At 42.5% G+C, this 21,729-nt stretch overlaps 1 protein-coding gene across 4 annotated transcripts in view; it reads left to right on the top strand.

The window, feature by feature from the left end:
* NTRK2 (neurotrophic receptor tyrosine kinase 2) overlaps positions 1 to 21,729 on the top strand; it is a 273,512-nt gene that overhangs the window by 63,165 nt on the left and 188,618 nt on the right. For all 4 annotated transcript variants that reach the window (XM_034774168.1, XM_034774167.1, XM_034774169.1 and 1 more), the window contains exons 10-12: positions 129 to 161; positions 8,117 to 8,217; positions 9,740 to 9,839. In XM_034774168.1, the coding sequence (XP_034630059.1) occupies positions 129 to 161; positions 8,117 to 8,217; positions 9,740 to 9,839 (234 nt within the window). The remainder of the gene's footprint in view (positions 1 to 128; positions 162 to 8,116; positions 8,218 to 9,739; positions 9,840 to 21,729) is intronic.

Genomic DNA, 21,729 nt, shown 5'->3' with positions numbered 1-21,729 from the left:
ATATCATGTAATATAATTGCTAAGGCTAATAAGCTTTTATCTCTGAACAGAATTCCTAAAAACTATTACTCCTCATGCACATTTGCAAGATATTTACAAACTCTTTCTTTTCTCTTTTTCCTGTTCAGGTAGTGGCCCAATCCTGGATCCTGAACTTTATGGTATATATTTTGATTTTCTTTTTTTCAAAATGTACAAAAAAGAAATGACAAATTAAGAAACTCAAAAATGGAAAGATGGACTGTTCAGGGCTTTGGAGTTGTGCTCCCTCTCCGCTCCAGCTCCAGGCAAAAACCTGCAGCTCCACTGCTCCGGAGTTGCTCTGCGCTCCAGCTCCGGGCTCCGCTCCAAAGCCCTGAATTAAACTTAAATATTATTTTAACGTGAACCAAGTGTTCTTTATTTTGATAGTTCTTTTCCTGCCTTATATTATTTTAAGATAAATGAATACAAATAGAGCTTTCTATTGCTTTCTCTGCTGCTGTTCGTTCAGACTAGGAGAAACATAAATGCACTGCTATAGAGTGGTTGTAAATATCCCCAAATGGAGGATTAGAGCTATTGGTGTCCCGACTCTTGGATTTGGAGTTTTTGTGATCCTTTCAAAGTTCTATGTTTTGGGGGCAATTGAGTTCATTATCTTTTCTCCTGTAAGTTAACGTTTTGATGATTCAGTATTTATAAAAAGCATGTTTTACCACCTATAGAGAAGCCTATGCTACATCTCAGAGAGAGGAAAATTCCCAGTAAAAAATGAGGTTGGCACAAGTGAGCACCCCTATAACTTGTTTTTTTCCTCTTCCCTCTTTACTCCTTTCCTCTGTCTCTCTGTATTGGTTTTTCATTCCACCTCTCTGCTCATTTTTCACCCTATTTTTACTCCCCTCCCACTCCCCTTTTCTCCAGTCTCTCTTGTATAGTCAGAATTTGCACCCGCTAACATCTGAGCGAAAGTCATGCTTTTGAACCCAGAGTATTTTAGCTGACGCTGACGCTGATTTAGGCAAAACGTGTCAGCCCCTCCCTGATGAAGACCCAATCTCTATCATAACAGCAAAGCAGTTTGTAAACCTGCAGTTATTCTCTAACATCTCTGGGCTGTCCATCATGAGTTAGGGACAATTTTTTTTTATAATGAATTGAAAGTCAGTATGACTTAGGTGCTATTGAAAACTTTATCCAAGCTTAATAAAGTATTGCCTTATCCCAGGTTACAGAATTTCTTTTTAATCTGATAGTAATATGTTTTTTGGCCTCTTCTGGTATGGCTGGCCAAACTATTACAAGATGAACCAACAACAGTTACATGTAACCATTGTGAAGTTGGATTGTGTTGGCGTTGGGGCCTATCCTTCTACAATTAAGTTGTAAAAAGTACCAAAAGGAGGAGATGAATCTTGTTTTAATACAAAGAATTTGAGGACCAAATATTGGGAGAAAAATCTGCAAAACAGTTGGCTACTTTTATATAATACACCTCTACCCCGATATAATGCGGTCCTTGGGAGACAAAAAATCTCACCGTGTTATAGGTGAGACCGCGTTATATCGCACTTGCTTTGGCCCTCCTTGTTCCCTGACCACCTCCTTCAGAGACCCCCGTCCCTAATCACCCTCAGAACCCTACCCCCTACCTAACCCCCCTGCTCCCTGTCCCTTATCCCCCCACCCCCTGACAGGCACTCACCAGCAGCGGCGGGAAGCGGAGCAGCCGGCCCCAGCCCGCTCCACTCTGCCACCTCCCAGCCGCGGCACTCCGCTTCCGGCCGTCGGTGAGTGCGGGGAGGTTGGGGAAAGGATGCCTCCTGCACTCATCTGCGGCAGGAAGTGGAGTGACACGGCCCCAGCCCACTCCGCTTTCTTCGCCCCGACCCCAGCCGTGTTGCTCGGGGGAGTGGGGTTTGGGGGGAAGGGATCCCCCCACACACACTCACCAGCAGCAGCGGAAGCGGAGCAGCCCAGCCCCAGCCCGCTCCACTCTGCCACCTCCCAGCCGCGGCGTTTCGCTTCCCGCTGCAGGTGAGTACGGGGGCCGTCCTTTCCCCAACCTCCCCGCACTCACCTGCAGCGGGAAGCGGAGCACCACCGCCTCAGCCCGCTCCACTCTCCCAGCTCCCAGCTGCGGCACTCTGCTTCCCGCTGCAGGTGAGTGTGGGGAGGTTGGGGAAAGGATGGCCCCCATACTCACCTGCAGCGGGAAGCGGAGCGCCACGGCTGGGAGGTGGCAGAGTGGAGCGGGCTGGGGTCGGGCTGCTCCGCTTCCGCTGCTGCTAGTGAGTGCGGAGGGGGATCTCTTCCCCCAAGTCCCCTCCCCCAAGCGACATGGCTGGGACTGGGGCAAGGGGAGCAGAGTGGGCTGCTCCCGGCCCCCCCGCTAATCCCCAGGGCCACTCTGGGACTGCGGGGCCCCCAAAAGTGCCCCCCCCACAGCTCCTGCCTCCCAGAACCTTGGGGGGGGGCCTGACTGCCCCCGAGACCCTCTGCCCGTTATCCAACCCCTCGGCCCCGGCCTGGCCCGGCACCCTTTACACGCTGCTCAGAGCAGCGTGTCAGAGCTTTACCACCTTGTACATGAACCCGAGTTATATCGGGATAGAGGTGTACTGTTGTTATATTTGATTAAGTGTGAAAGTCCATCTTCAGCAGTGCTTTCAAACTACCCTTTATGGTTTAGGCAGGGTTTGATCTTGCTCAGTATATGGTTATTTGGATGAAATAGCCCATAACTTAAGTTTCCTTAAGCTGATTTAAATTGTATTGCTTTGATTCCATTCCATTCCATGTCATTAAACTTTAGCAAATGTGCAATTGGGGCATCAAATTGTCTTTAAGTGGTTTGGAAATATTAAAGCATAGCTTCCCCTCCCTTTTTTTCCCCAAGGAGGGACAAATGCTTTTTTTTTTTTTTTTTGGTAATTTGGACCGTTTCCTATATGTACTTTGGTTTTGATCTTTATAATTCTCTGAGGCACCCATTGTGTAAAAGTACTCAAGCACATGTGTAACTTCATGCATATGAGCAGTCCCATTAACTTCAGTAAGGACTACTGATATTCTTACAGTTATACATGTGTTTCAGTATCTTGTTCAAGAGCCTGCAAGTTCTAGTCCTACCCAAAAACAATATTATTCTGATATTTCCATTGTTCCCCTTTTTATGTTATTGTCCTTGGAGCATTTTTCAGTAACTAAGAGATACTAACTGTTAATTCTTGCTTTCTTTGAGACTCTTTGTAGTTTAATTATTCCAAGTCCATAGGTTCACTTAGTGGGATGAGCTGCTGAGAGAGATGAAAGTGAGCTGACTGGAAATACGTATAATTAATTTTTGGGAGAGTCACTGGTAGAAGCGCTTTAACATGGAAATGACTTTGGGATTAGTTTCTGCTCTGTAGTGAAAACAAGAATAAGTTTATCATCAAAGAACAAACATTCAGGTAATAGTGAATAAGAATATTGGGAACAAATGGCTACATATAAAACGAAATCATAACTTGCTCTTTGGATCCTAAACTAACAAGTTACCTGCTTGTCTAAAGAAGCTTATCTCACTCAAATTTCTTGTTGCTGTTTTCAACAAAGTCTGGGGGAGATCCCACTTTCATGAAGTAAATTCGCTGTCCATTTACTTCCGAGGTGAGGGATGACTAGGCATATCCTTTGTCCCCCCCAAACATACTCAAGCAAACCTTTGATGTGCACCTCTAGAAAGGGTCTCTTCCCTTACCTCTGAGCTATTTTCTCTTCTTGTTAGTTTCTTTCTGAAATCTCTGCCAACTCTTTGTTAGCATTTGACTTAGAATGCTAATGGTTGCCCCTGCTTACATATAAACAGATAGCTGGATAAACATCTCGTGTCTGACAATCTGTTTTCACTTTTGTTGGTTGCATAACTTATGAACATAATTTTCGGTATATACACATAACTCTTTATATAGTGTCTGTACAAACATTTTACAATGATATTGATGACCAGACAGGCTTTTTTGGCTTTTTTTTTTTTTTTTTTTTTATTAGAGACCTCACATGACCCTCTTTACTAGAATGTAAAAACCAGACTCAGAGGATAACAGGAATCCCCTATCATCCCCTCTCTGCCCCTTTCCAGTTGGCACTAAAAGGTTCCTGAGTCACAGTAGCAGTAAAAGGAAAAAAGTTTGGACAAAAAGTCAGATTCTGAGAGCTTGCTCCTGCAAGGTACTAAACACCTCCTGTAAGTTTCTGAGTGCTGTCAACTCCTTCAGTGGATGACTGGGTACTCAGTGGCTCACAGGATTAGGCTCTTCAGGAGGGAGTAGGCATATACTGACACTTGGATATGTGATGGGGGAGAGAGAGACCACCATATGGGGATGATATTAAACTACAGATCGGTAAATGTAAATTTGAAAGCTAATAATAGGGATAGTTGAGCAAGATGCAAAAGGGACACCTCTTAATCCTACTGAAATAACATGGAGTAGATGGGTTAACCAGGAGATGGAATGGAAAATATTTTCAATTGTGTCTCCACACACCCCTGCATGCCTCAGAGTTTTGTGATAGGTCTTTGCAGCTCTCTCTCTGGTAGTCAGACTGTGGATTTGGTGTGGGTGACTAATGAGATGGCACTTCATAGGCTTGCCAGATCAAGGTCTATCAATGAGAGGCAAAGGGGGACACTTATGCTACTCCTCCCTAGGCCTTGTGTTAGTGGTTGAGCCAGGCAGCCTGCCTGGGTGGGGCTGAGGATTTTGTGTGGAGAAAGCCCTTTGACGTGCGATGTGGTCCATTCCTCTGGATTTGGCTCTGTGCTGCATATGGTAGTCCCCAAACTTTCCATTAAATGTTTTTAAAACAAATGCTTACCATCCAAAGGTTAGAACTTGAATATAGGATGTCTTGTTGGTAATAATATTTGGCATTTACATACAATTTTACATTAATTCTTTAAATAGTTAATCTTCTCAACATGTCTGTGGGGTAGACAAGGAAGTATGCCAGATAAAACCACACCCACTGCAGTGTCACAAAATGATTCTATTAGGTTTGCAAAGGGTGTGCTCATTTTACGCTGACACTTTGCACTGGTAAATGACTGCAAATGTTACAGGGCAGTGAAGAATCAAGCCCTAAAGTTTCAAAGTCCAACTCAGTGGGTGAGTCAGAGTAAATGTATGTGCACATGGAACAATGTATATGCTTCTGATAAGTCCCTCCAGATACTCTTTCACAGGCCTTCTGATATGTAGATAGCAAACTTTATTGGCAAAAATTGCTTGCCAAATTCTGCCCTCTGGTACCAAAATTTGTCCCTCTGAAAATGTGATGGTCATATTGTGATATATTTTCGTATCTATTAATGTGTGTTTTACCTTGCCATTGTGATTAGTTCTTGTATTATGAAAACAGATCCAAGAACTTATAATGGCCCCTGCAATAGAAGTAGAATAGAAGAATAAAAGGGGTAAAGCTTCCATAATAAAGGCATTGCCAACAACTTCACTTCTAGAGAAAGCCAGCTGCTATAGCCACAAGAACCTAAGTACACTTAGACCTTTCATGCAGCAACAGACGTAGGGATTGTTTTCAGAAGAGGTAGGTCAAACACCCCCACCCCTTTGTAACGTGGCAGGACAAAAGTGCAGGTGACATTAACTGCCAGCCTGCACAGCACCTCTCGGATGCCATACTGCTTGCGCAGATGGGGAATGCAGGCAGGGCCAAGGTGTAACCTGTGTAATATGAGGCATGCTGTCCCATTGCTTTTCTCTACAGTTTGATGCCTGATGCAAATATGTAGCTATAGAGGAGAACAGGGAGGGGAAATCATCTTAAGGCAACATTATGGTTGAAGTTTTAAATGTTAAAGTCAGGAAATTACAATGAGTCTCCTGAAAGCACTGTTAATGAGCCCCTTTGCACACAGACTATTAGAGCTGGACTAAATCCTGGCCTTTGGCCTATTCTGGTGCAGACCTAGGAGGGTCAGCTTGGTCTGGCAGGGCTGCTTTATACCAAATTAACCAGATGTTGAACTGGTGACAAGGAGAGCCATGTAGATGCTACAAAGCCAAAGAATCCAGCCCCCTAATAACAGCCATATACAAGATGCAGGATGCATTCCCAGCTAACCCCTCCAAAATGTCACTGAGTGCCAGGTGAAGATAAGTGTATTAGAGTGCAGATCCTCCCCTCCCCTAGGGCAGTTTTGAGAACAGAAACAGCACTAATGATCCTACCCCACTTTCAAATTCCATTTACAGAATTTTGGCATTGAAATTTCTTCTGGATTTAAACAAAGTATAAATAGGGAAAAAAATTGTGATTGACTGTACTTTTAAATTAAGGTTACCATATTTAAAAAATAAAAAAAGGACACTCCACGGGCCCTAGCCCCGCCCCTTTCCCATCCCCATCCCTGCCCCAACTCCGCCCTTTCCCCGCCCCTCTGTTTAAGAGCCAAGCTGCCCGAGCCAGCGCTACCGGCTTCAGGCAGCCCCCCTTGCCTCCGGACCCCGAGCCGCCGGCTGGGCACTTCTCCTCCCCGGCTCCAGCTGCTCTGCTCCGGCTGCGCAGGGTCCGGAGGCACGGGGGCTGTCCGAAGCCGGTAGCGCTGGCTCGGGCAGCTTGGCTCTTAACCAGACCCGAAGTCTGAGTCCGGGGAGGAGCAGAGCAGCCGCGGGAGAGGAAGTGCCCGGCCGGTATTTTTTCCGGACATGTTCGGCTTTTTGGCAATTCCCCCCCGGACGGGGGTTTGATTGCTGAAAAGCGGGACATGTCCGGGAAAAACCGGACGTATAGTAACCCTATTTAAATAATCACACTAGAATTACAATTACAATAACTGTACTGATTACATTTATTTGAATGTGTTTCTCTCTCTCTCTCTCTCTCTCTCTCTCTCTAACACACATGCACACAGTTTAGTATGTAATCCTAGAAATAAATACAGTTTTGCATTTGTTTTGTATTTAGTCCTTGTTATCTTGGAATAATGCTGGTGGAAAATCCTGCATTTGATAAATCCATTGTGCAGTTTTCAAATAATAACAACTTTGTTGGGCCAAACTCTTCTTTCAGTAGAGTTATTCTGGATTTATCCATTGGAACTAAGAGTAGGTGTGGTCCATCATGTCTGAAGAAATTTAATTTAAGAAATGTCTGGCACGAAACCTTTTTTCAGGATTAAGTCTATGGCAAGTTAGCAATTTGGAACCTAAAATGTTCTTGAGTTATCCAAGTACACAGAATAATGTGTTTAAATTTTTTTAACATGAGGCGATCTGTCCCTTCACGCTTTGACAACTCAAAACTAGCTAAATGGGCTTTTGCCAAAATCTCAAAAATAAATTAAAGGATAATTCTGCACTGCAGTTAGGAGTGAGTCCCCCTGTCTTCACCCCTGGCCTGGATAGACTGACTTGCACTAGCTTGGCTCAAGTTAGTGTGCTAAAAATAGCTGGGTAGGTGTTGCAGTATGGGTGGCAGCTCAGGCTCTCAAGCCCACTGACCTCCTGGATGTGAGCTTGGGTTGTTATCTCAGTCTTTGCTGGAGCTGGAACATCCATATTGCTATTTTTAGCGTGCTAGTTTGAGTCAAGCTAGCACAAGTCTGTTTATCTGGGCTGGGAGACTCAATTTATTTCTGTAATGTAGACATACCCCAGAAGTCCCCAAACTAATTTTTTTTTAAAAAACCTCCTCTTTGGGCTTTGGCTGAGTATAAGGCTACAACAGTTCAATCTTGAGGGCAGTCTTTTGTTTTTAGTCACAAGCACCCAAAACCAGGTTTATAGTAAAAGTCCGTCCTTAACTTTAACTCTAGCTTCTCTCGGTAGTATACGTTACAGTGTAGATCCATTTTCTGAAATTTTACATAAGAAATAAGCAATGGATTATTACATTTGAAAGGAAAATGCTATTTTTTAAGATGTTGATGGGTTATACGTTGGTTAAAAAGCAACGTCTGGAGCAAATGAAGTTTTTGGCTTTGTAGATCCCCCAGCAGAATGCTCAGTTGATAAAATAGAAACAATTCATCTTTTACAAGGAACTCAAGAGTCGCAAATGTTTCAAACATTGCAGTATTATAGTAACTGAAATAATGATGACAATCTTTCCCCCCCTCCCTAAGATTATGAAACCACGCCTAATGATATTGGAGACACCACGAATAACAGTAATCAAATCACTTCTACGGATGTTTCCAACAAAGAGAATGAAGATAGCATCACTGTAAGTATATACATTGTTTCATGATTTGTAATCTTGGCAGACTTTCTGACTATAGAACTGATGAAGCTGTGATGGGACACTAACCTAATAGTGTATCCGAGCTGTCGCTAGAATTGTTCAAGATGCCCTTTCCAAAAAATGGGGGGAGGGGGGAAAGAGTGTGTGATTTTTCATACTGAATAAAGTGGAAATTTAATTTACATCACTTTTCTGACCAACTCTTAGAGATGATCTGTCGTGCAATGTTTTTGTTTTTCAGAGGACCTAAAATACAGTAATTTTATTTACAAAGTAAGAGATTTTCACATCCTTGAAATTCACGGTAATTTGAAAAGCTCTCTCACTGGATTTATAAACCTGGTAGTCAACTGCTGTTCATAGTGAAGTCATGTTATAATGAAAAATCAAATTAGAATTCTGTATTTTGGCACCATTTTTCATGGGGTTGCTATTAAAAGATAACATGGAGATTTTTAGTAGAAACAGCTAATTCAGTGGGCCTGAATTCCCCACTTCCTTACTTCTGTGTAATCATTTATACCTGCACAAAGTGAATGTAAAGCACTGTCATTCTGACAGTTTAACATTTAGTGTAAATTACTTTACAAGGTGGAAGGCAGTGGAGAATTGTGCCTTGTGCACGGATACATGATACATGAATGGGAGGGAGAATTGTAAGCTATGGAAGAGTAGAAAGTTGTGGGTGGGTGGGAGCTACAAACTAGATATTGCTTCAGTACATACAGGTTGTTTTTTTTTTTTTTCAATTTAAAATATTCAGAATACCTCAGGCGATAGAATTGAAGGAGGAAAGAAGTTCAGGATTAAAAAAAAAAACTATTAACAGATATGAGCCAGTGGGAGTGATCTCAAATCAGTATCCCCATTCTGTTACTGTCAGTTAGGGACATCAAGGCCCAAAGTAGGAGCTGAAGTTCAGACCTGTGGGCATGGGTCTGGGTGGGGCAGCAAATCTCCAGAGCATTACTTCCCCTCCTCTACCCCCACATTGTCCCTTGTGGGATTTGTGCACAGCAGGGACCATCTCATACCATGCAGAATCCTGAGGGATCTGTGAGAGGTCAGGGCCATCTGTGAAGAGGCTCTGTGCTGCACAGTGGCTTTGGTTCTGGTTTCCTTGTCAGCAGCTGTGCCCCAGGGGAAGTTATACCTCAGACTGTATTATCTTTTCTGATAAAGCTCCATAGGGCTGCAGAGGTGGATGACATGCAGCCCTCTGACTCAGCCCCTCCTCCGAGGATCTCACCCAGTTTGTCTCCTCTCCCAGTGCCAGACCCATGAAGAGGCCTCTGCAGGATGTGGAATTGGCAGAGTCTCTGTTCTCTGCAGGGTGGGAGAGAGCCTACATAATGGTCCCCTCTGTGCTCTTAGATCTGACAGTCTTTTTTTCCCTTTAAAAGAAAACTTTGCCTAGTTTGATTATTCTGAATAAATGTTAATTGCTTTTGAAGACAGTTCATCATCATGCAACAAATTGAACTGTTCTTGCTCTCTCTTTTAGGTGTATGTTGTGGTGGGGATTGCAGCATTAGTGTGCACTGGCCTAGTGATAATGCTCATTATTCTGAAGTTTGGAAGACACTCCAAGTTTGGGATGAAAGGTAAGAAGTGTTGTTTCTTAAAGTTTATCTTAGTTGTCATAGGTCTGACCATCACGCCCCACATGCCTCTGCTCCTGAAGTACCAATGAAAGTCTAGAAAGAGTGCCATCACATATCAGTCCACTTGAACAGTAGGCAAGGAGCTGGCCAGAGGGGGATAAATACAGAAATAAAAGGCCTTGAACCAAACTCTGATCCAAACACATGGTTTAAGCAATCACCTGTTCTCTGCTGGCCTGATTTTTTTTTTTCTTCACCTGAAGTCCGTTAGTAGTACGTTACTCTGCAAAACCAATGGGACTATTCATGGGGTAAGGTGTTACTCAATGTAGGATGGCAGAATCTGGCCCTAGAAAAAGGAAATTTACTCTGATGTGCATTGGATTATGAAAGCCACACTTGGTAATTCAAACTACAATTTTGGAAGCACGTTAGGGTTAGAGCTGCAACAACTGGGGTACTACTGCAAGTGCTGCACCCGTCACATTAGAGCTTACATTGCAGTACCACACCATAGGAGGTAGTACTTATTGAAATGGCAGTCAGCCCTTTCTGTGAGGTGGTGAAAGTAAAATTCTGAACCTTTTATTTTTGTTTAAACCTTCAGTACTACTCCCTCTGACCATTTCTGTAGGTGTTAGAGGAGGTGTATTTATAAAAGGAACTTGTACACTTGGTGAGGATAGGTGATCAGGGAGTATTTCACTATGGACCAAAGGGTAACCATGTTTTGTTCTTAGGCTGAGGGTCTGTGGAGAAGGTGATAACTAATCCCTAAGGACCCTCATCTCCCTTTATCTTTCTTGGGACCCCAAACCACACTGCCAATGCATCCCATAAAACGATCCCATAAAAACTCATTCATGGTTTGTGGCTCTGACTGGGCCCTGACACTGTGCCATTCAGATCTGTCTGATGTACCGTCAGCTCTGGGATTCTTGACGGGGAGAATTCCTAGAGCAGCTGAGATTTAAATCGAGAAGAACTGTGGTCAGTGAAAAACAGCAGACATATGGCCTGAGATGATACACCTCCTCCTCACATACATGCACACTATTCCCAGTCTGTGGAATCCTCACGGGCCTTATTGGGGATTTGAAATCTGAAGGACAAAGCTGTAACGTTTCAAAGTGTAGAAAGAGTTATGCTGGACTGAAAGAAGGTTTGGAGTATGTTTTCTTTTATGCTGAAGCAACTTGGGTTGCATTGGGAAAGAACAAGAAAGCCGGAGCTAAATTGTAGGGAGGGATGGTAAAATCTCTGGCATTTGGATTCTAAAAGTGTCCTTGGAATAGCATGTTTGTTATGTTACTATTTGTCTATACTAATGTTTGAAGAAGTTCTTTACTAGCAAGTTAATCTCCCATCTGGGAGAGGTAAGAAAAGTTCATTTATTTTCAAAATTAGTCAATAAGTTACTAATCCTGTCAATCTGCACTATGGCATAAGTGCTTTTCTAGTTACAAACCTGCCTAGAGCATGTTTGTGTAAGGACTTGTGTAAGGACTTCTTTCTTTGTGAGTCACTGAGTAAAATTTTGAAACTGTGGCAACTTCAACATGGAGTTTATTTTTATTTTGTTAATTGAAACAGTGAGCAAACCATAGCAAACCGTTCTGGATCCCAAGCTAAAATGCTCACTCCTTTGGGTATGCTCCCTCAAATGACTGTCCCTGGTAGGGACTTTTACTCTGAGGATTAATTTACTGTAAATAAATACCAATTGATAGATTACACTTTGTAATCTTAAAATCTTATAATTAACTGTAAACAAGCCCTTGAAGGTTTCCATCAGAAAAGGACCACATTCTTCAAAATAAAGATGGCCCTGAATTGATCCATACATCTTCCAACTTTGAAGTTTGCATTCAGACCTGAACTTAGCAACTTGGGTTTATCCTTAGCCCAAAGCTTCAGAGACACTTTTTCAAATTATTACCATTATTATCATCATTAGTTTGTGTTACAGTAGTGCTTAGAGGATCCATCAGGGATCAGGTCCCCAATGTGCTAGATGCTGTACATGTACGTAATACAAAAAAAGTCTTTGCGGCAGAGAGCTTGCAGTCTAAGCATATAATGGGAGACAAGTGAAGATAGACTAGTTGTGGGCTTGGGGGGCAAGGAAGAAAGGTAACAGTGGCGAGATTATATTTTGTTCAGTAAGCACCAGTCACAGCATACAGTATTAAAAATTTAAAGTTGTCCTGTAAACAATAGGACCAACCTGCTACTCCTGAAATCAGTGGGTGGTTTGCCATTGGAATTGGGCCCCAAATGAGGAAAAGTCAATTTACAATTGGTGCATTTTAATCCATGTTTTAGTTGGGCCAAGAGGAAATATTCAATTTGCTGTGGAAAATTTGTATTTAAACACGGCAAAATCATCTTTTCAAATGAATGTCTTCCCAAGTACTTCTGTGAGCATTTTGCGTTCACCAGAGAGAACTTCCTGAATGACGCAGGCCAGGGATACACAAAGGGTTTTTCTCCTTTTTATGTAATCTTGAGGGAACACAATGCAAGCCCCTCAACCATCACATCATTCAACATTCTCTCCACCCTTCCTCAAACAATGGTCCAGAAAAAAAACAAAAAAACCCAAAGAAGGCATGTAGTTAATCTTGATAATGAGCAGAAAGGAGAAGTAAATGATCCTTTCCAATGTAGCTAGCATCTGCAAATGGGGAAAATATGTTCCACCAAATGTCAGAGGTATGAGTCCAGTGTAAAATGGTGCATGGAGTATGGCAATATCTCCCCATGAGGAGTGAAATTCATGCCTTACTTGCAGTCAGCAAGTATCAGCAGCATTTCCAGTACAACAGAATACCTACTCTGCTTAGGGCTAAAGTTTCCCTGGGTTTGTATGTGCAAGGATCATTCATATCCAACTCACTCTGTGCCCTGGTTCAGGGCTGGAGGCAGTCACAGGCAAGGAACCCAAGCATGCTGTGAGACTAGCACACAAGGTGATGCTAGCCTTCTCATAAAGGGACAGAAAGGGGTAAGTTGGAGCTTCCCCCTGGTCCAGCAGCGCTGACCTCACCCAGGTGAGCACATGCTAAACACTTTCAAAGACTGCCATGGTGGGCACGTTCCTCCTGATTTCCTAGGCGTCATTGTGCCTGTCTGATGTACAGGGCTTCTGGGAACTTCCACAGGGCTAGTTTTTCCACAAACGCTCCCTGTGCACCATAGCCAGTGGCTTAAAGCCATAATGTATTGCTCAGTCTATATCTCTGTCAGCAAAGTTTTATACAACTTGTATTGGGGTTTCTCATTTATTTTTACATAACTGAGAGGAGATGGTGAACAGGAACATTTTGGTGTTTGTGCCATGCTGTTATTTTTCCAGATTACAGTAAGATAGCTCTGCAGTAGATTTGAGAACCAAAAAAACCCTATCAACCATGTAAGTGAAGTGAACTGTGGTTGAAGATGGGGATTGTGTTGTGTCGAAGTACAGCTGCCAACTTCGGTCTTATTTCTCCTTCAAGTCGTGTCCTACCTCTTGGACTATAGGAAGGTGCTGAGTCCTAACGTCCTGATGATTAACTTCGGAAATTAAAATATATGGCTGCTTGGCATTCTGTTCTTGAAGGTCACACAATATAATCAGCACTGCATGCCAGATGTGAATATTCTTCTCTCCCCACTACAACTATTAACTTTCATGTGTTCTGTACTTACAATACTAAACGTGTAAATGCACTTATATCTGATAAAACCTATGTGCGTTCCTGTTGTAATAGCCATTTCTTTTAGTGATGGCTCTAAATGCGATCACCTTTGTCCTAGACTTCTGTACATTTTCTGAACATGGGGCTGAGACCTTTGGACACTCACATAGGGTTATAGTGTAGCTGAAGAAACCTGTTGTTAATTTCTTGAATATATTTACTAGTAGGGTCATCAAGATTTGTGCATTGGTCTTGTGCAACTTCTTGGTTTGCATGCTTGTTGGAGGATGTGAAAATGCTTGTGACGGGTGTATGTCTGACTATATCCATCTTATAAAACTGGAAGAGCACCAGGGTCCTAGAACAGAGAGGGCTGGAGTGAGTTCATGAGCCCTACTGAGGAGATTTATGGAAGAATACTTCCGGCCTCCTTTCAGTCTACCTGCACCATTGGAAGAGAAATACAAGTGAGGTGACCAGCTGGGAAATAAACCCATTTTTAATTTTGCAATTGTTAATTAGTATCAACATGACACTGAGAGAATGGAAAAGGAGGAAGAAATCTGATGGAATTCGGCAATTAAATCTTGGATATAGGCAAAAACTCAGAGGGTCACATTTGAAACAGCATAATTCAATTCACAAAGAGTTCAAAAATATATGCCAATTTGAACCAAAATTAAGGGGTTTTTTTGGTACTGAATTTATATTTTTGTACAGACAAGGAGGAGCTGTTAGCAGTAAGAAACATGATAACAAGCCAAAGAGGTGTTCACATCACAAAGACAATACTTGGGGTCCCTAATGCTCTTTGCTCTTTAAGAACTCTGGGGAGGGGAACAAATAATTAGACCTCAGTATTATGAGAATTGCTCTTTGGTAAAGGTCAAACACAAATGGGACTTTTATTGGAACCAGAAAGGTGGTGAGGACGGGAACCTTCTTAAGAAAACAATAAATAGATTCTGACAGAACTTGAGGGAAGCATATGTTTGTTTAATTCCTTTGAGGCGAGGGATTTTTGTGTGTGTGTGAAGCTGCTGTCAGTGCTTTAAGATTTGTGCTATACTCCAAAGAAAAGGGAATAAATTGAGTCTGAAATTCCTATCGTACTTAAGCAGTGCCAGAACAGTTCTCAAGTCTGAGCTTGGTAGCACACTCTCCAAAGGCTACTTTTACTCCTCAAGATACCTCCTGCATCCTAAACAGGGAATGCGTTTTTGAATGATTTTTACACTCCCATCAGAGTATGTATGGAAGTCTGCAGTCTGAACAAATAACAATATGCGTCAATTTCATGAATAAGTCAATGACCTTTATATAACAACTGATTCAATTTATCAATTTTTTTAAATGCTGGACCTTCAAGCTCTTGCAAGTAGATTATAGTGGCTTCTGTATGTAAATTTGTCATAAACAGACTGCCAGGCTGTTATGTTTTTTCACTAGCTTGACTACAAGTTATCAGTCCAACAAGACCTCATATTTTGTGTGCCTGCCTGCATATAGGTAAAGAAAATGTTTTCTCTCATCTATTTCTTGGTGATTTTTTTCCTGAGTAACTTCACCAACCCTTCTATACAGACCTTGAGCCTTCTTTACAATTTTTTAAGTTTAAAAAAAAATCTTCTAAACAATATTACTGTCCACTATCTTAAAAAGCTTTCTGTCTTTTACCAGAGTATATTACTTTTGCTGACAAACTCTTGTTACATTTTGTACTTCAGTTTAAAGATAATACAGGAGAGCACCGCTAGGAACTTGGCTTTGGTTGTGACATGTTTCGCCTTTATCTTATGATATTTTAGTTTGAGTAAAAAATGCTGTACAACCATATGAATAAAAGAAGCCTTAAATCACCAATATTGTCATTCAGCACTTGTGGTAACAGCTTCTCTGACACAATGTATCATCCATCCATTATAGTTAAAAGTCTTTAACCATCATTTGCTCAGCTAATCATATTTATGACTTTAAATAATGGGGCGATTGGGCTGCTTTGTCATTCTATTCTGTATATGTGACAAATTGTGTGCAGGCTCTTTTTGCACATTCCTGTGGAAAGAGCATTCATTGCCAGGAAGAGGGGTCTCTTATCCCCTACTTGTCTGTGAGCAGATGCTCACTGTGTTCTCCATTTGAATGTATATCACTTTTCTGTGCCTGGTGGGGGTGGGGCAGGGTCAAGCAGCGTGTGACTTCAAAATATCTTTATTTCAAAATAAAGTCTGTATCCTTTACTCTGGCTTGTGTTCTTGAGAGCTGAGAATGTGCTAAGCAAGTGGATTAAAGGACTGTTAAGGAAAAGGGGAGATATACAATTTATTTTTATTCTGCTCAATATTAATGCAACCCTGGATCAAGCAATTCTGTTTCCTGTGAACTAAAGGAAGAATCTCTGGATTACAAGGGAAGTGCTGTACTCCATTTGATGCACAACTAAAAGCTTTTATGTAATTGGGAAAGACCTGTAATTTACAAAACATGATTAGGTTTTCGAGCTCTTTATGTATCTGTAACAAGCATTCAAAGAGCCCATTATGGACACTTTCTGTCTTGTATGCCAAATAATTTAGAAGAACCATGCTCAAAATATGGGATTTAGAGGCAGGATACCTGGGTTCTTTTCTCAGGCCTGATACAGATTTGCTGTGCAACCTTCATCAAGTCACTTAAACTTTCCATCCCTCTGTTTTCCCATCTATGCTGTGTTGGTGATGTAGTAATGCTGACTATACCTGCTTTACAGGGGTGCTGTGAGATTCAATCCCTTTAACATCTTTAAATTGCTTTAGTATTATTTATTTCTATGACTGTTAACTAAAATGTATCAAAGCAGATTTAACTAAAGATGTATGGTGGCGATGAGATTCGTACATAAGATTTAGGAAGAAATTTAACATGCTCAAATCTGTGATGTCCTTGAGGGTCACATATGTAAAAGCAAAAGAAGGGAGCTGGCTGATATCAGAGATTGGATGTTATTTTACATCATTGTTCCAATGCCATCTGTGACACTGACCACCACAGTGGCCTTGGGCAAATTGTACAAACTATCTGACTCTGCATCACCCTCTGTAATGTGAGGATGGTGACATTTATGGGTGTTTTGGAAGATTAATTTGTTAATGCTTGTAAGCTGAGGATGCAAAGCATTGTATGGCAAAAGTGCAAAGTGTTGTTGTGGTGGTGGTTGTTGTTGTTATGAACTGATCCCTGGCAAAAATGGCATATGAAGGACTTTACACAGACCCCTGGCCCATCAACCATTCTATAAGGATATAAAGAAGCCTTTTCATGCAGGCAGAGCTCTCTATCCAGTAGCAAAGTTGCTGTCCTAACATGCCCTCTCCTGGCTGGGTGTGGCATTGCAGCACCCTTTTGCCTCAGTTGCACCCACTGTCCTTTTGGTCAAGTCCAGCCGTAAGTGTCCTGTTTGACCACTTTACAGAGATCTGCCCCTTTTGGGGCCACAGTTTCTTTTTTTTAACCAAGGTCCAAAAAAAATATACAAAACCAACCCTTCAGCTTAGTGGAGCTTAGCTGGCAGCCACCTTATTTTACCAGCATGCTTCTGCTGCTCTAGACTGTCCTCTATGTCTTGATCAACCCCACAATCCAGGGCTGGCATGCTCCTCCCCTTACACTGAGTGGCTGTAGCGTTTCTCCTTACTAGTAGCCCCTTTCTGCCCTGAACTTCCTCTAACCACCCAGCTCCTTCCCAAGCTGGGACTAATGTTCAGTTAAGTCTGGCCCACCCTCCAGGGGCAGCTAGATAGCATAATTGGCCTCTCAGGCCCACATTAACTCAGTCAGGGCCTGCGTGGGATATGCACCCCATCACACCTTCTCTTCGCTATTATGGCTTATTGGGTTTAGTTCATATTCCTCAAGACTGTGTTTCTTGATTTTGCCCACCACTTCTGCTGCTTTACCTTGTGGGTCTGGTACTATGATGGCAAGTTAGATAACAGGCTTGGCTACACTTGCACTACAGAGTGCATTAAATCAGCCCCAGGCACCCTAACTCCTGAGGTGTCCACACTGGCAAAGCACTGAGAGTGCCTGACTCCGCGGCTGGAGCGCCCCTGGTAGTCCACCTCCACAAAAAGCAAGAGCTTGTTGAGCGCTGGCTGAAATGCCAGGGTGTCAGTGTGGATGACTTGTTGCATTACTGCACTGTGATTGGCCTCTGGAAACATCCCAAAATCCCTTGAAGTCAAGTGGCCATTCTGGTCATTGTTTTGAACTTGGCTGCAGGCATGTGGAGATCCCCTTTCAAAGCTCTGTTTCTGACAGCCCGCATGCTTATCTGCTCCGGGACAAAGGAAACCATTATTGTGGAATGCTGCTGCTGCAAATGCAGGCATTTGTGTGTGAGAAAGAGAGGCGGGGGGTGGGGGCTGATGTCGGGGTTTCCCCCTTTCCCCTGCCACTGTCTGAACTTACAAGACAGCATGCTGACACACTCTCTACCCCCCAAAACACTGTCTCTCCCCCCACATACACACAACACACTCCCTGTCACACTCCACCCCCCCTTTGAAAAGCATGCTGCAGCCACTTGCACACTGGGATAGCTACTGCAATGCACTATCTTTGTGGCGTTGCAAGAGCTGCTAATGTGGCCATGCCACTGCGCTTGCAGCTGACAGTGTGAACACACAGCAGCGCTTTCCCTGCTGCTGTCTCCAAGGGCTGGTTTAACTCCCGGCGCTCTACATCTGCAAGTGTAGCTATAGCCAAAGTGCAGCTAGATGAAGAAAGTAATGAAGTGCAGGTTCCCAACAGGTTCCCAATTCCCACCCCTCTCTGCCCTCTTTAAGGTAGACCATGCCCTCAGAGCTGCAGGGGAGGAAAAGTCCTAGTGCAGCCCTATTGCTCAGTGGCACAATTGTGACCTGCTCTTATACAGGTCATGCAATTGAGAAAGGGTCTTTGCTCCCCCTGACACTAGCACACCCACGTAAGGGCCAGCTACAAATTGATCCCTAAGGAATTACAGAGAGCGCAGTAGGCAGAAAAAGCAGGGAAAAGATAAAAAAGATGTGATGGAAGGCAATGCGGAAGACAGAAGAGATTACAGCTCATAATTAAACATCACAATAAAGTCAGTCATAGTGAGAACAGGTACTATGGGGGGGAAATGGAATGTAGGAAGCAAATGGGGAAAGAGAAAAGAAGAAATGCAAAGGAAACTAAGTCACTATAAATCCATGGTGTACTCACATCTTGAATACTCATTCAGTTATGGTCACCCCATCTCAAAATAGATATATTAGAATTGGAAAAGGTACAGAGAAGGACAACAAAAATGATTAAGGGGCCTGGAACAGCTTCCATACAAGGAGAGATTAAAAAGACTGGGACTGGTCATCTTAGAAAATAGATGGGTCGGGGTGGATATGGACAAGGTCTATAAAATCATGAATGGTGTGGAGAAAGAGAATAAAGAAGTGTTACTTACCCCCTCACGTAACACAAGAACCAGGGCTCTCCCAATGAAGTTAATAGGCAGCAGGTTTTAAACAAACAAAAAGAAGTATTTCTTCACACAACACACAGCCTGTAGAACTCGGCGCCAGGGGATGTTGTGAAGGCCAAAAGTAGAACTGGGTTCAAAAAAGAATTAGGTAAGTTCACGGAGGATAAATCCACCAATGGCTTATAGGTAAGACAGTCAGGAATATAACTCCATGCTCTGGGTGTTCCTAAGGTTCTGATTGCCAGAAGCTAGGACTGGATGATGGGGGATGTGGGGTGTGGATCATTGAAATTTGTCTGTTGTGCTCATTCCCTCTGAAGTGTTTGGCACAGGCCACCATCAGAGACAGGATACTGGGCTAGATAGACCATTGGTCTGACCCAGTATGGCCATTCTTATGGTCTTAAGTTAATTTTTTGAAAAAGGCTCCAACTCTCCTGTGCATTTAAATGTGCTTTGTTGCAAAGAAGACATAAATCCAGCAGAGCTAGCCCCTTGAGGTTTCCTTTGTAGAAAGGACAGTCTTGAAAGGTACTGAGAAACCATAGCACCTCCTTTGCAACACCCCTCCAAACCACTGCTGAAGATTGTATGGCTGGTTGAAATGGGCTGTGGCTTCAATGTCATTAAACCATTGCAATCCCCAGCTAGTAGAATGGTCCTTATGGGCTGTTGGCAGCAGGTGCAGTTTACAGCAGCTTCGAAATTGTACTTGGGAACTGGCCCAGCACGCATTGGCCTCAGATGCAGGGGAGGACCCAGGTGTGGCTTAAAATCACCTTTGCACCCCCTCCCCCTTTTCTGAGCTGTGCTGAGTGCTCTTTAGATGCAGAATCTGGGCCTAATTATATAGAGTTTAATGCCAAAAGGTTACAATAAAATGCATGTTGTTTGAAGGTTGTTAAATCTTTCACGAAAATCACCTCAGAAATGTCTACCAGACGCTGTTGAATAGTCTCAGTGGGGACCACACATTTGTGCTTCTCAAGATATTGCTCTGCTGCTTTTGCAATACCTGCCTGTGTGGCCTGGATTTTTCCCTTCTTGTTCCTCAGTTGTTATCCCACCTTTTAATGACAGATATTTATTCTGTCTGTGTACTGATTGATTGAATTGTCCTAATTTCTCTATCAGACTTTGAGCAGGTCAACTTCTTTCATGGTTTCTGAGTCTGGGAATCCCGTGTTCTTAGATTAGATTGGTGGATAAAGTTCTGTAATGCCTGGCCATATCTGATACTTATCTATTCCTTCACCAGAAGACCACAATCTAATTACGGTGAAGTACCCTTTTTATTGTGGCTGTGTGTAAAAGCATTCAGTATTGAATTTCACATCACTAGGAAATAGTCACCTTGGACTCGGAGATTAACTTTTATAGCTCACTCTGTAAAATGCACACGATTATCTCTTTAGAGCTGCTTGATGCCATTGTAATTCCATTGACTTCACTGGAACTAGTCCTGATTATAGTAGTGAGAGTGAAATCAGAGGAAAGTTGCACTGATTTAAATTTACTTCAAACTAGTGGTGCGTGAATCTCAGAAGTTCAGAGATAGAATTTGGATTAAAAAAAAAAAAAGTTCAGATGCTTTTTTGAACTTTACCTGAACTATCCAGACTTCTTGGGCAATGTTGGTCCGGAGCTGCCATGGTAATAGGCTTTATTAACAAGAGTTTCAACACTCTTTGCTTCTGGCTGGTCTGGAAATGCTCCCATTTTCATAATATTTCAACTCCTGACACTGGAAGTTGGGCTAGAACTCAAAGAATGGATTTTCTTGCAAGATTTCTGGTAATTCCTGTTTCTGAATGAGCAAGAAATACTGCACAACAATCACTGTTGAAATATTCACCAATTCTGTAGCTATCTTGGATGGAACTGGGAAGTACAAAAATTAAATTAATTTCACAGAAGTTAAAAATAATGAAGGAAAAAGTTAACTATACTTGAACCTCCAAAAAAGTTCAGTTTGGGTTTGGTTTCAATTCCAGGCAAAGGTTCAAATAAGATTTTATCTGAACTTACTAGACCCTTCCTGATCTCAGACACACAAATTGACATGTATTTTCCACTGTTAGCGATCAATATGACTGGGACAGCCTTGGCATTTGACTAAGTGCCATCATATCTCCAGAAGAGACATCAATATGCCATTCAATGATTATGCTAAAAATAGCACTGATTATTAATTTTCGGGAAATAGTGGAAACCCTAAGTATTGAAAACAAAAACAGAATTAGTTTCTTAAGCTAATAACAGCAGAGTGGGGCCAAGAAGGGCCCCTATGTTAATTGATGTCTTCATATGGAGCTTAAGAAATACATAAGATTATATGCTGGATTTATAAATTGGAATGAGTTTCAGCTTTGTAATTACATAATTTGAAGCTGGAAACAAGTAATAAAGACCTGCTGGGCTGGGGCTGAGTGTGAGTGTGAAAGAGCATGCAAGAGAGCCCCTTATTTCCTTCCTACACAAGGAGTGCAGGCATTTCATGAATCCAGATCCACTGCTATGGCCCCTGTCTCCTACTGGATCAGTAGACAAAGCTAGTTTTATGTGGGTGGCTGAGCACAGGCCACACCTGTCAATGACACAGTAACTGCTCTGCCTGTCTTCCTGCCTCCACTGGAGTGGTGCACCTCTGCACTGCCTCTTCTCTCAGACTGCACACAATTCAGCCCTTCACATTTACTAACCTTAAAAATTATACCCAAAT

Source organism: Trachemys scripta, chromosome 6 (assembly GCF_013100865.1).
Source record: "Trachemys scripta elegans isolate TJP31775 chromosome 6, CAS_Tse_1.0, whole genome shotgun sequence".
In the NCBI taxonomy this organism is placed as follows: Eukaryota; Metazoa; Chordata; order Testudines; family Emydidae; genus Trachemys; species Trachemys scripta.
Note: the sequence above shows the minus strand (reverse complement) of the source record. Positions and strands in the feature narration are given on the sequence as shown.